Source organism: Chlorocebus sabaeus, chromosome 18, assembly GCF_047675955.1.
Source record: "Chlorocebus sabaeus isolate Y175 chromosome 18, mChlSab1.0.hap1, whole genome shotgun sequence".
NCBI classification, from domain to species: domain Eukaryota; kingdom Metazoa; phylum Chordata; class Mammalia; order Primates; family Cercopithecidae; genus Chlorocebus; species Chlorocebus sabaeus.
In genome coordinates this window covers 23,521,707-23,535,641 of record NC_132921.1, presented here as the reverse complement: position 1 = coordinate 23,535,641, position 13,935 = coordinate 23,521,707, and the positions used below count along the sequence as shown (strand labels likewise).

Sequence of the window (13,935 nt, the reverse complement as noted above, 5' to 3'; positions counted from 1 at the left end):
TAAATAAATAAAAAATTAACAGCACATGTGGCATACACCTGTAGTCCCAGCTGTTCAGGAGGCTGAGAGGGAAGGATTGCTTAAGCCAAGAAGTTCAAGCTTGCAGTGAGCCATGATCGAACCACTGCACTCCAGCATGGGTAACAGCAAGACATGACTCTTAAAAAAAGAGTATTTTTTTCCAGAATTGGTTACCCCTTTATTTTAGAAACATGATATGCAATTTTACATCTTTGAAATCAAAATATCTACAGTTGTTTTCTTTTCTTTTTTTTTTTTTTTTGAGGCAGAGTCTCGCTCTGTCGCCCAGGCTGGAGTGCAGTGACCAGATCTCAGCTCACTGCAAGCTCCGCCTTCCGGGTTCACGCCATTCTCCTGCCTCAGCCTCCCGAGTAGCTGGGACTACAGGCACCCGCCACCTCGCCCGGCTAGTTTTTTGTATTTTTTTAGTGGAGACGGGGTTTCACCGTGTTAACCAGGATGGTCTCGATCTCTTGACCTCGTGATCCGCCCGTCTCGGCCTCCCAAAGTGCTGGGATTACAGGCTTGAGCCACCGCGCCCAGCCTACAGTTGTTTTCTAATGTTTTCAGATATTTTGCCAAATCTTAACTATTTATTAATTAATCAAGCATATCGAATAACTAATATGTGAAAGGAGCATTAGGTATTCTCTGTAGTTGCAAATTGGAATCAAAGATCATGTCTTCAAGACAGTTGCAGTCTTACAGGAAAGACAAGATCTGCCCCAAAATAACCATGACACAAAGTGAGAAGGAAGGTAAAAAGTGTAGACATTCAGGACATAGTGAAATGAATCACCCTGCGTAACCAGAGAGGATACAAGGAGGGTTTCATTTGGTTCTGTCATTTGAGTGATTATGAGGAGAGGAGGGGAAGGACGGGGCATGCGAAAGAAAGGGGTAGGAAAGCACAGGCATGCCAGATATCTGGTGAAAGGAGGAAAATGCTATTTTTAGCTAATTTTATTTGTTAATTTCTTGTAGAACTTAAAGTGGGATTCTCCCATGTAAAACTCAAACACAGTGGCTGGAGGTGGTGGCTCATACCTGTAATCCTAGCACTTTGGGAGGCCTGCTTAAGCTCAGGAGTTTGAAAACAGCCTGGGTAACATAGCGAGACCTCTGTCTCTACAAAATAAATAATTACCTGGGCATGGTGGCATGTACCTGCAGTCCCAGCTACTTGGGAGGCTGAGGAGGAAGGATGGCTTGAGCCTGAGAGGCCAAGGCTGCAGTAAGTGGTGATTGGACCACTACTCTGCAGCCTGGGTGACAGAACAAGACCTTGATTCTAAATAAATGAATAAATCTCAGACGTAATTTCCATCCCAGTTATCTCAGGGGAATAGATTAGGGTCAGATAAAGGATTGGTATGCCTTTACTTTATGAAAAGATTGTTGCAGTGAGTTTTTTCTTTGCTTTTAACGCCTTATGCAGGGATATAGAGGCCTGGGATGCAGTCCTCCTACTGAATGCTTATTACCTGTGAGTTTCTGTGCCATTCAGATCTCCATGTCCCCAACTTGTTCTAGAGAAGTTCAAGAAACAGGCATTATCATCCCCATTTTGCAGATGAGAAAAAAATGAATCTGATAGAGAGATGCTGCCTCTTATCCAGAGTAACATTGTAGTCTCTGAAAAAAATAGGATTCAAAGCCTAGTCTAGCTTGTTCCAAAAGCCAAAGCTCCTACCACTGTGGGATCTTGCATTCCAAATCTTAACATCCACAGAATTAAAACAATTTGTTAAAGTACATAATCAGAATTTTCAGTGTACTTTAGATTTTTAGATATGTTTAATAAAATTATTTTCAGCTGGACATGGTGGTTCACACATGTAATCCCAGCACTTTGGGGGGCTGAGGCGGGATCACTTGAGCCCAGGAGTTTGAGACCAGCCTGGGCAACATAGTGAGAACCTGTCTCTACAAAATTTTAAAAAGCTATAGGAGCATGTAGTTCCAGCTACTTAGGAGGCTGACGCAGGAAGATCACTTGAGCCAAAGAGGTCAAGGCTGCAGTGAGCTGTGATTGTAGCACTGTACTCCAGCCTGGGCAACACAGCAAGACCCTATCTCAAAAAAAAAAAATTATTTTCATCAAAGATTTTGTACCTTCTAGGATGTAAAAGCCATATTTACGTATCAGTAAACTCCTGAGTACTTGTGTCATATATTATATGTTTATTCTTATTTACTCATAACATTTGCCAAGTGATTTGCTAACAATAAATGTTGAATAAAGTCATGGGATTTAACGATTTTCATTTTAGAGATGAAAATCTTTTTCAACATCATCTGCTCCAGTACCCCTAATGTGCTATTAAGTAAAAATAAAGTTTAAACAGATTAAACAACTTGGCTGAGGTCACAGTGGTACTCAAAGAGCCAAGACTGTCACTCAGGTTTCCCAACTCCCATCTTGCAGCTCCTGTACCATATGGCTATGCCACCCTTAAAAAGGTGAGTGATTCGCAGGTAAAATCTTATGTGAGGAAATTTTTAAATAATGTGGGTGGACTGTTCATCCATGATGAACTGTTTAAGAGAAAATTGAGACTGCACATCATTGGAATCATAGATTGAGCCATCCCGAGCTAATTGTGAGAAAAGTAGAAACATATAGTATTATCCTTTTTATGCATTCATAATTTTGTTAGATCAGTATGGTTATGTACATATTGATTGATAAAATGTTAGAAACAGCAGAAAATCCCACTATACAAAGGAGCAGAAAAATTCTTGTGCTCTTAGAAGGCTGGACTTCCATTTGTCTAAGTTGTGGTCTGTGATTTTGATCCATTTGCCTCCTTCATGTGGCAGGACCTTTACTCTGAAAGAGAACAGTGGAGCAGTGCCGGCCCAGCTGCTGAAGGGGCCGGGAGCGTCACATACTGCCACAGCTGAGGGACATTAGTGAATTACAGACTGCCCACTGCTTTTCTGGGATCATCACAGTTTACCAAACATTCAGAGAGAAGCATAAAGTCACTGGAAACCACACATGCTTTGATGACACACAGATAAGTGCCATGTATTAGAAAGATTCTTTTTGAACTACATAGAATGGGAGAAAAACATTTTTTGTATGCTAACTCAAATCTCAACCATTCTTGAATTTTGGGGGTGAAGAGTGGAAAAAGAAACACATCATACAAATGCTAAGATGCTTTAGGATTCCATATTTAAGCTATTCATATTTTTCCTGTTTCTGTGAAATTTATTCTTAACAGAAAATTTATAATCTGAGGAAGCCATATAAGTAAATCCTATTAGCATAGTTTTTATTCACTGTAATTGTATTTAGCATACAGGAAATAGATCTTAAAGATATACATTTGAGGAAGGAATTGCCACCTTTGTGTTTAGGAACTCAATGCCACCTGAGGGTTATGAAATAAAGGTACAACATGACAGAGGAATTGAAGATATCTTGTTAAATTGAGGACAAATATTAGCATACCTGTTTAGCCAGGAAGGAATAAAATGGGAATCCCAGGGGCTATACATTAAGTATGCATTTTTAAAGTCATTTTCGTAGTCTTTGTTTTTGATGGGAACTCTTTTCATTACCCCGCTCCTATTGACCACAGTTTACAGGCTATTCAATGAAATTTTGTGTGTCTCCCCCACCGGCCCCCCTGGAACATTCCCTTACACTGTTGCTTAATTTGACAGATGATAAAGTCTGACAATTTTAGATCATGACATTTAACCAAAGTGTTCTTTCATGTAACTTTCGAAACGCTTTCACCACGATGGAGTGAGCTTTAGAACAGGATTAATGAGCAGTTCTGTGAAGAGGGACCTCAGCCTGCATGGACTATTTTTCCCATTCATATTTTTATTTAAAGTATTTGTCATCTCCGATATTTCATATTGGGTGTGTACACTGAAATGCTGAGTAAAACAGAGAGTCTGTCATGACCACTTTTTTTTAGAATAAAGAGAACCAAAAGACCCATCCTGTAAACCTGTGTAACAGATAATCCGCATAATAGCCAGATAGGCGGGATCAGATGAAACAAATGCGTTCCATGTTTACATGCAGATTCCAGAATAAGGTTGATACTCCTTTAATTTCAAACCTCTGATAGTATGGTCCTTCTTCATCCCACATAAAAGCATATCACACAGACAATGCACTCTTGACTTTAGAGATAACCAAATGTAGAATTAGACTTCATCTGTTGGGACTACCAGATCAATTGCTTTGACTTCATTGCCTGGTCAATTCAGTCCAATAACTAGCTTAAATGATTTTTTTTCCTCCTGCTGAATTTGCCAGCTACTTCACTTACTGCATAAGTATGGAGCTACCAGCATGTCCAGGGGCTGAACTGGGCACTTTGGGGAGATACACAGAATTGACAGGCACGTTTCAAATCTGTACAGAGTCCATAATATAAAACGAATTCGTAAGTCCTGGCAGAATGTGATTTAGTATTAAGGGCCTGGAATAAATAGGGTTTGTTGTTGATTATTTTTGTTTCATTAGAAGTCAGTGAGTGCTGCAGCAGTTAGAGAATACCATGAGGGAAGACCAGAATTGAACAGAGAGGAGGGAGGAGACTGTGCCAGTGGGGAAAGGGGTGGAGGAGAAGCATTAGCAAAATACTGGAATAAAATAAGGAACAGACCTTTAGGGACCAGCTTGGAAATTAGCCTGACTTCAGGAGTATTGGTGTTGAAAAGAGTGAGTTGAAAATTAGGGAACTAGATTATGGAGGGCCTAGAATCTTAAGCCGAGCTGTTTAGAGTTTTTCCTAGAAGTGGTAGAGAAGGTTACTTTTAAGTAGGGCAACCAGGAAACAAAGGTGGTGCTTTGGGAAGATGACTATGATGACGGTGAATTGAGTAGACTAGAGGAGGGACACAAGGTTTCTCTCTATGCCTTGACCACCTCTCTACCCTCACACACGCAGCCCCCTACTTTTGTGCTGTGGATGCCATACCCTCCAGGTCGCTGCAGAGCCCTGACCTCAGAGCTGTAGAGTTATCCACACTCTGCAATCTTGCGCTCAGACTGCCGGACGCCAATGGAGGGAATCCCTCAGGTGTGCACACTGATGCCTCTTCAAGAGCGCTGGCTTTTCCAACTTCCAGTGAACTCAGTGGGCAGTAGGTTCACATGTCTTTGATTCACTTCCTTCCCCGTTACCCTATAACTTCTCTTCTAGACCCACCATCCAGCACCAAAGCACCAACCTTTATCATTTTTCTTACTGTAAGAAGTTTGCTGATTCCCCCAAATTTACAAGGCCATTTGTTGACATGGGGGAAGGACCATGCATGGCTACACCTTTTGGCTTGAAACAGCGACCTGCTGGTAGTTTGTTTATCTCGTTTTCCCTTCACCTTGCTTCTTTTTATGAGAAACATCTTTGGTCAGAAGAAGCAGTTATTGTACATATAATATAGGAACCGGCAGGGCTAGTTGTTTTTGTATTTGTTTCCTCATTTAGTCGTCTTGTCAGTGCTGTGAAGTAGGTATTTTAATATACTCATTTTACAGATGTTGTCCTTATTCAGTCCAGGGTGGCCACAGGACACACCATAAGGGTAAGGGGAAAGTATCCACTTGTCACTGTGGCATGAGCCCTGAAGATCTGTCAGCTGACCATTTCCACACTCAGGTGCACACATGATTGTATCTCTTCATTCTGGGGGTGTGTGTGTGTGTGTGTCCCTCTCTTAGCCTCTCACTAAACATTTCTTTTCCGTGAAAAGAACCAGAGAAGGGATGGAAGCAAGAACTTAGAGGTAATGGTGAGTTTGCTATGATCCTGCTTATGTTGGTTTCCAGTGGCAAGGGATCCCAGCAGCACACAGCTGGGGACAGACTGGACATCTCTGGATTCTAGGAGGACACTGTAACTCTTGTCCTGCAGAAGCCAGACCCTTTCTCTTATCACCTAGGTAGCAGTATATCCACGGGGAGGACAGACAGGCACTCAGAGCCATGAACTACAGCAGGAGTAACACCTTCCCTATTACTATATTTCTCGTGACACAGCCCAGTTCTTTGGGTAGCAGGATCACTACCATTCATATTTATGTTTCAGATGCAATCCTCAGTAGTTCACAAACCTGGTTCAGCAGTGTATTGCCAATCCCACCCCTGTGAAGTTGGTCATTTTTGTACCCACACATAAGACTTCTTATTTAGCTGAGTCTGATCTTTTTGATGACTTTGTAGATCTTAGTTCTGTTACGTAATATAACTGCTCTCCCTTACAACTTTATAACCACACCAGCTGATAACTGTACATCCTGTATCTTCAAACCATTATTAATATTGAATAAAACAGCTGAAGGCCAAGTATAATAACATATCACTAAAATCTTCTCTCAAAGATGCAATCTAGCCACTCATCGAAAGCCACTGAGTTTAGTCACAGTACTGGTTCAGTAATCCAAGTAACCACAATATGGTCACACCTCTCCCCACTGTATTTTCTCCAAAGGTTAGCTGTCCTGAAAGACATCACACAACTACCCAGCCCCTCACTTAAATTCTCGGACCCGACTTCTCACTTGTAAATACCTGTATCAACCACTTTATAGGGATATTCTGGAGCAGATGCAAAGGGCATGAAATAACACAGGAAAGCCTGGCTTTCAACCTAGACCTTGGGCTCTGCACCCAATTCTTCCCCTGTAGCGGGCCTTCCAGATCTAGGATGGGCTGCCCAGGAGGTGGACATTCCTTTTCCCTGGCTGACTGCTTGTCAGGGAGGTTGCCTGGGAAATCTTTCCCAACTCCAGCATTCTGTGATTTTATTGATTTTCCCAAACTTGATTTCATTGTGTTTAGAATTATTCAACTAATGTAACATTTTGATTGTTTATAGCCTTTCAGTATCATCAGTCCCTATTCATCTACATTGATGGATGAAAGGAAGCATCACAGGGTATCTACAAAGTTTAATTGGCTTTTGAATCCTTGAAAACTTGACTTAAAATTTGGGTTTATCATCTGAATTTTACAATAAGTATTAAGCCGTCTAGCCTCAGCACTACTCACACAGTAAACATTTCTTTCACTGAATTTGCAATTAGCCAAGTTTAATCCAGAAAAGAAACTGGCCAACTGCCCATCCTGCTTTCTCACAAAACACCTCTTTCTAACTCCTACTGGGACCCAAGAGTGCCGGGCTCTTCCGTGGCAGGGAGGTGGGAGATGCCCACCGATGCCTTCTGCTTGTGCATTGTTCAGTATGTGTGTGTTCTCTCAGCTCACATCTTTCTTTTCAGTGGTAAACATCAAAGGAAAACTCTCCATACTCCTCTCCTCTGAGCCCCTGCTTCATCTCTACCCTCGATATGGGAAAAAGAAGAGAGACAGTTATACTACCAGTCAGAGATTTAAGCAGTGTAACAGTCACAAAGACTTACACACAGAACTTCCTTTCACAATGATGAGAATGCCTACGTAATTTTTATTTTCAGCTACAAGTTAAAATAATGGTTCTTAGATCAGTTATAGAGATACCTATAAACTTTTTGAGAATTTTCAGTAAATACAATCCAGTTTACACATGAAGCACATAGACTCATTTAATTGGAGTAGGATAAGTGTTCATATACATATTTCGTATACATGTCTTCTTATACATATTTAAATATAAAATATTTAACTCGGGAAACTATAATTATATCCCATACTGAGTAACAAAATACTCCTTGTATACAGTTAATGGGCAGATCACATACCACATTTTAATAATAGTCTTGATATTGTACCCAGTGGATTATATATAATATAAAGGAAGCTTGGAAACAAGAATGTTGATATTTTCATGTAGTAGAGGTGGAGAGTGAATACAGCATTACTCTCCTATCATGACCCTGGCATTCTGACAGTTTGGGAAGATCTCTTTCATTTTGTGCATCGTCTTACAAATAGCCTGGACAACATCATGCCATTTCTTCTTTATATAAACAGAATTAGTATCAGTTAATAGAATTTTTGGCATTAGTACTAAGTAACTGTTGGTGGAGCATGCTGTTTAGTAGATTGGGTCTAAAAGTACTAAACTGGGGTATACCGGCGGTATAAGGATATTTCAAATGAAAAATAATATACAAACGAAAAATAATTTTGTCATTCTCAATACTTGTGACAATTTTATAGACAGGAGTGAATCTTGCCTTCCTTTCAGATATACAGCCTTAGATACAGTCTTTTAATATGGCTTTATAAATAACTATTTTTAGGAAAAATTTGAAAATACTCAGCACGATAATTCGTTCTTACCTCATTCTGAGCTTTGTGATATGTATTCAGTACTAGTTCTTGATAATTTGTTAACAAGGCGTTTTTAACACTTTGGACAGATGCACATACTGTTTTCAATCTTCACGGTTAATTATTCCATTTTGTATTTGATGCCAGAACACTCCGACTCCTAATCACTGCCCATTGTTGCAAGTCCATTATATTCTAACTGTTTGAGTGCTCCCATTGACCTTGAACTGACATTATAAGCTGTGTCTAATCTTTTCAGTCTATATTTCTAATGCTTCTTTTCTTTTTTTCCCTTTTTCTGATCCCTGTTTAGCATCACAATGGGGCTGCCTCTGAGCCCAGCAGCTGACTCGGCCCGCTCTGCAAGGCATGCCCTCTCACTCATTGCCACCGCCAGACCACCCGCCTTCATCACCACCATAGCCAAAGAGGTGAGCGGAGCTTCTCAGTGTGCGCCATCTTCTCATTCAGAGGAATTATTTGATACTATAAGCTGAGGGTTCATATCCACAAATAGTCTTTCTAGTTTGTTCTAGAACAATGCAAGTTAATAATTTAGTACTGAAACGAACACATGTGTCTGTGTGCATGCACACTGAATTCCACGGTGTGGTGCATTCATTACCTGTGCTTCTGTATTCATTTCTGTTCTCAAAGTTAATTCACTTGTAAATCTTTGACAATCATTTTTCAATCTGAATTATAGCAGGCATATGAAAACTCAAAGACATTAAAGGTGTTCACGTTTTTCACAGGTAAGTACCTACGTGTCATCAAAACTAAACTTGTTATTTAGCACTGGCTCTCCAACTGTAAACAAAAAATGTAAGTCATAAACTTGCTAATTGTTTTTCCTATTACTTGTCACAGATAAAGACTTGAATGCCAATTGATTCCCACGTTCTTAGTGTTCAAACTAATTGCCCACATCTAACTGGAAAACTAGTAAAGAACAATGAGCCAATTATTGGAACTTTCCTATAGGTCTTAGTAGGAGGAGGAAAAGGAAAGAATGATCAGCTCTTAAATTTTTTTAAAGATTTATTCCATTTCAGCATGAATAATGGGCAGACGCAGTGTCCATAGGGTGTGGGCTCTGTCTGAGTTGTTTTTCCTGTAGCTATGGTGAATTTTTAAAATAATAAATACCTCTGAGTCTACTCAGATAAACTGAAACCTATTGGGCCTATGTCTGCCCCAGAGCTATCCCTAATAGGCATGCTGTAACTATTTGTGCCAAATTTCGCTGGGAGGGGAGGAAAGAAAGTCCTAACAGCATTTTGTATAGGCTTATGTGAGGCACTGAGGCTTTGAATTCATATCTAAAATAAATTTGTAGACTAAGGGTGTGCATTTTTCTAATAGTGTATAGTGTTATAGTAAGGTTCCACTAGATTTAAAATATACATATGTATGTATTTATTTTGTAGGTATTATATAGTTATATATAATGTGTGTATATATACGTGGGTACAAGTGGTCAATTTTATTAGTCTTGGAAGATTTTTTTTTTTGCCAGTTTCTCCCATCAGTGGAATATGCACAGGTTGTAATATTGAATATAGTGAAAAAGCCTCACATTAGTCTGACAGGTCCTTGTATTGATTGTGTTTTCAAACTTCCCTTGCACCATTTACATATGAGTATTTTTTTTAAATGAATTGTTAGAATACCCATGCTTTGAATTCATTCTACTCCAGCTTTTGGTTGGAAAGGTAATTTTAAAATAACAGTCCACATTTATTACCTTTAAAAGCAAATTTTCAGCCTGTTACTGTGGCATGTGCCTGTAGTCCTAGCTATTTGGGAGGCTGAGGCAGGAGGATCACTTGAGCCTAGGAGTTTGAGTCTAGCCTGGGCAACATAGTGAAGTGAAACACTGTCTGTAAATATTAAATAATAAATAAAACAGAAAACACACACAAGTTTTCCACTTCACTGTTCAATCTTAGAGTATTAGAGTAAAATGCTAAAGTGTTTCTTATTATTGTCTCTGACCTCTACCCCATTTCTATGCCTACTACCTTATGGCTCTTCACAGGCTAGTCCAGGGCCTGTTAATATTCTTTTTTTTTTTTTTTGAGACGGAATCTTGCTCTGTCACCCAGGCTAGAGTGCAGTGGTCAGATCTCAGCTCACTGCAAGCTCTGCCTCCTGGGTTCATGCCATTCTCCTGCCTCAGCCTCCTGAGTAGCTGGGACTACGGGCGCCCGCCACCTCGCCCGGCTAGTTTTTTTGTATTTTTTAGTAGAGACGGGGTTTCACCATGTTAGCCAGGATGGTCTCGATCTCCTGACCTCATGATCCGCCCGTCTCGGCCTCCCAAAGTGCTGGGATTACAGGCTTGAGCCACCGTGCCCAGCCTGGGCCTGTTAATATTCTTTCTCATCCAAACTGTAAAGCTTACAATTGTATGGGGAAAATCACATTGAATTTATATTATTTGCCATGCTCATTATTTTTGGAGGCATGTTCATTTGGATTTCCCAGCTTAATTGTAAAGCACTTAGAGAATAATTTCTGGGACACAGTGTGGTTAAAGTATTATTTGTAGTTGATCCTCAAACAGTAAGGGAGTTAGGGGCACCAATCCCCCTAGCAGTCAAAAACCCACGAATAGTATTTGACTGTTCCAAAAGTTAACTACTGTTAGCCCACTGTTGACCAGAAGCCTTACTGATAATGTAAACAGTCAATTAACACATATTTTGTATGTTATATATATTATATACTGTAATCTTACAATAAAGTAAACTAGAGAAAAGAAAATGTAAAGAAACTCATAAGGAAGTGAAAATCGATGTCCTATTCATTAAGTGCAAGTGGATCATCATAAAGGTCTTCATCCTTGTCGTCTCCACATTGAGTAGGCTGAGGGGGAGGAAGGGGAGGGGATTGGTCTTGCTGTCTCAGAGGCCCAGAGGCAGAAGAAAATCTGAGTATAAGTCGGGTCATGCATTTCAAACCCATGTTGTTCAAGGGTCAGCTGCACTATCATTACTTGAGAGCAAGGATCGTATCTTTTACTTCCTGGGCATCTGCCGACTTCTGTCTACCTTAGTTCCAAATGTACCAAATTCACAAGTCCTCAATATGTTTCTTTTTAAACATGTCATGATAGTGTTGTATTAACATCTCATGTAATGTTCAGGAACTTACAGAATTCTATTAGGCAATACCTATTGAGTTTTTATTATACTAATATTGTTTTTGCAATCAAAAGTATTTTCTGACTCATCCCCAAGAAGTTTATTTTTTTCTGTAGTATTAGAAAGTGAAAAATAAACCATGGCTAGAAATGTAAAACTATATCAGTGTCAGTCATATCTACAGCTTAGAAATGTTTTGTAGGTACACAGACATACAGCCCTTGCAGCAAATACCCAATCACAGCAGAATATGCACACAACAACTCTCGCACGAGCTAAAGGGGAGATTCTGAGAGTCATTGAAATTCTTATTGAAAAGATGCCCACAGATGTTGTGGATCTTCTTGTAGAGGTAAGACTATCCTGTTTTAAATGATCCATCAGGAACCTAAATTAAATATTCTAATGAAGTAATATAAATCAGCATCTTTATTTCCAGCATCTCTAAAAGAGATAAAGGGTGAGCGAGAGAGAAAGAATGAGAGAGAGTGTGTGTGTGTGTGTGTGTGTGTGTATGTGTGTAAGAGATAACTAAAATTAATTTTTGTGCCATTTCTGGAAGACTTATTTAAATTTCCTCAAAAATCAAAACGATTTTCATGTTCATTCACCATTCACTTAGAATTGGTCCATAATATGTAAAGGTCTGTAATATGTAAAGGTTATGTTACCTTTGACATCTTTCATTATAAATAAAATATATAATATGTTGAATAAAGCTACCTATTATGTACCTAAATATGAATTGACTTTAAACAAGTCTGTTGTCTTTATTTTATTGCACTGTCCTTTAAATTTCTTTTCACAGATAAGAGAAAGGATAGACTGAAATATACACATGGCTTAAATTGCTTTTGTTTTTATTTTAAATACTAAAATAAAACTATATAGACTTTTTATGGGCAAATGAGGCCTAAGTTAACCATTTACATTTTGGAAAATTAAGCATTTGAAATTAATTTTAAATCTGTTCTTTTCTGTCAAAGGTTATGGATATCATTATGTACTGCCTTGAAGGATCTTTAGTTAAAAAGAAAGGTCTTCAAGAATGTTTCCCAGCCATCTGCAGGTAAAGAAGTCTTCAAGAGCATGCAAAATAAATAATTTTCAGTAACAAATAATTTAAACATTTTTTGGCATGCTGTTAGTAGTCTTGGTCAATTAGAAATCCAGTTATTTATTAATGTCTGCTTACTTTCTAAAACAATATGGGCAGGTTATAGTTAAAAACAAAAATATAGTAGAGTTAGCTATTTGAAATTTGGTGTTGAAGATATTTTGCTCAAACCTTAGAAAAATTGACTAGAGAGAACATTCATTGAATGTGTCTGTATTCTTATATTCATTACTCTAATTATTATTTACATTACAAAATTGAGTTAGGAAGCTTCTGGCTTTGGAAAGAAAATGTTCTTTTCTGCCAGCAGACACCTTTGTGCCACGCTTTCACCGATAAAGTTTATTTTTAATACAAAGGCTAGTCTTTGCATTACTTTCTCTTAAGTATAGGTGTTTTCCTTATGAGAAAGCAGGAAAAGAAGCCGAGAAAAGTTAAAACTTTTATAAACAATGTTGCATTTGCTAAGTGTAACTTTCTGAATTATATATGTACATAATTTAATAATTATAGAGCATATAATTATTATAGCATGAAGGGGTATTTTTAGAGCCAAAGTGTAGTAACATTATGCTTATTTTTCTTTCAAAACTGTTTTAAGCTTGGTTCTCAAAATGCTTATAGATTGAGATACATCTTGTTAAAAAATGTTTTATCTCCATGCAGTCGATAGAAATAGTATTTAAATCTTTTGAAGATAATTGTTTTTGTAGAAAACAGAACAACCAGTTATTCATAGTTATATAACATTTTTCTTTTTAAGACAAGTTCAGTGATATCCTATTTTTGCTCATTTTTATGAATACATTGTAGTAGAAAGCTTCATTTTGGACTACAGCTTTCCTGAGAGCAATGGCATTACCTGCTATGCAAATTTATTTCAGCATGTGATTGTACTCTATGAACCTTCGCATATCTTTTTCTGTATTTATGGTAGACCTTGTAGCCTGGTCTCTTCATTTTGCAGTTTCTGATTCATGCATCCAAAAATTTAAAAACATAAACACAAAGTAAAAAAAAAATTATACTGTAGCATACATGTCTACAGATGCATATTTTCTTGTGATGGGGTTTGGCAAATTAGAATACAACCGTGTTTTAAAGATTATGCCGTGTGTTGGTTTATGGTCTTCTTTTTAAGAATTGTGTATATTAAATCTTATACACAATTAACTGATTTTAAGAATACAAGTAGTTGTTATTTTCCCAGTTGACTGTTTTCTATGGGAATGTCTAAGTGAAAATGCACTTTCGCCTGTCGCTTCCTGGAGGTGATGAGGAAGCGGTTTTACTGGGGCTTATTTTACTGAATGTTAACGGTGCTCCTTGTAGCACCAGCCACTGGCATGTGAAGAAGCTTCCTGGAGGTAACATGAAAGTGTTCAATGTTTAAAGGA

General features: G+C 38.4%; 1 protein-coding gene across 2 annotated transcripts in view; it reads left to right on the top strand.

Moving 5' to 3' along the window:
* The window catches only part of WDR7 (WD repeat domain 7), a 389,155-nt gene that overhangs the window by 287,689 nt on the left and 87,531 nt on the right, over nt 1-13,935 (top strand). For both annotated transcript variants that reach the window (XM_008013992.3, XM_008013990.3), the window contains 3 exons: nt 8,586-8,703; nt 11,624-11,773; nt 12,408-12,490. In XM_008013992.3, coding sequence (XP_008012183.1) covers nt 8,586-8,703; nt 11,624-11,773; nt 12,408-12,490 — 351 coding nt within the window. The remainder of the gene's footprint in view (nt 1-8,585; nt 8,704-11,623; nt 11,774-12,407; nt 12,491-13,935) is intronic.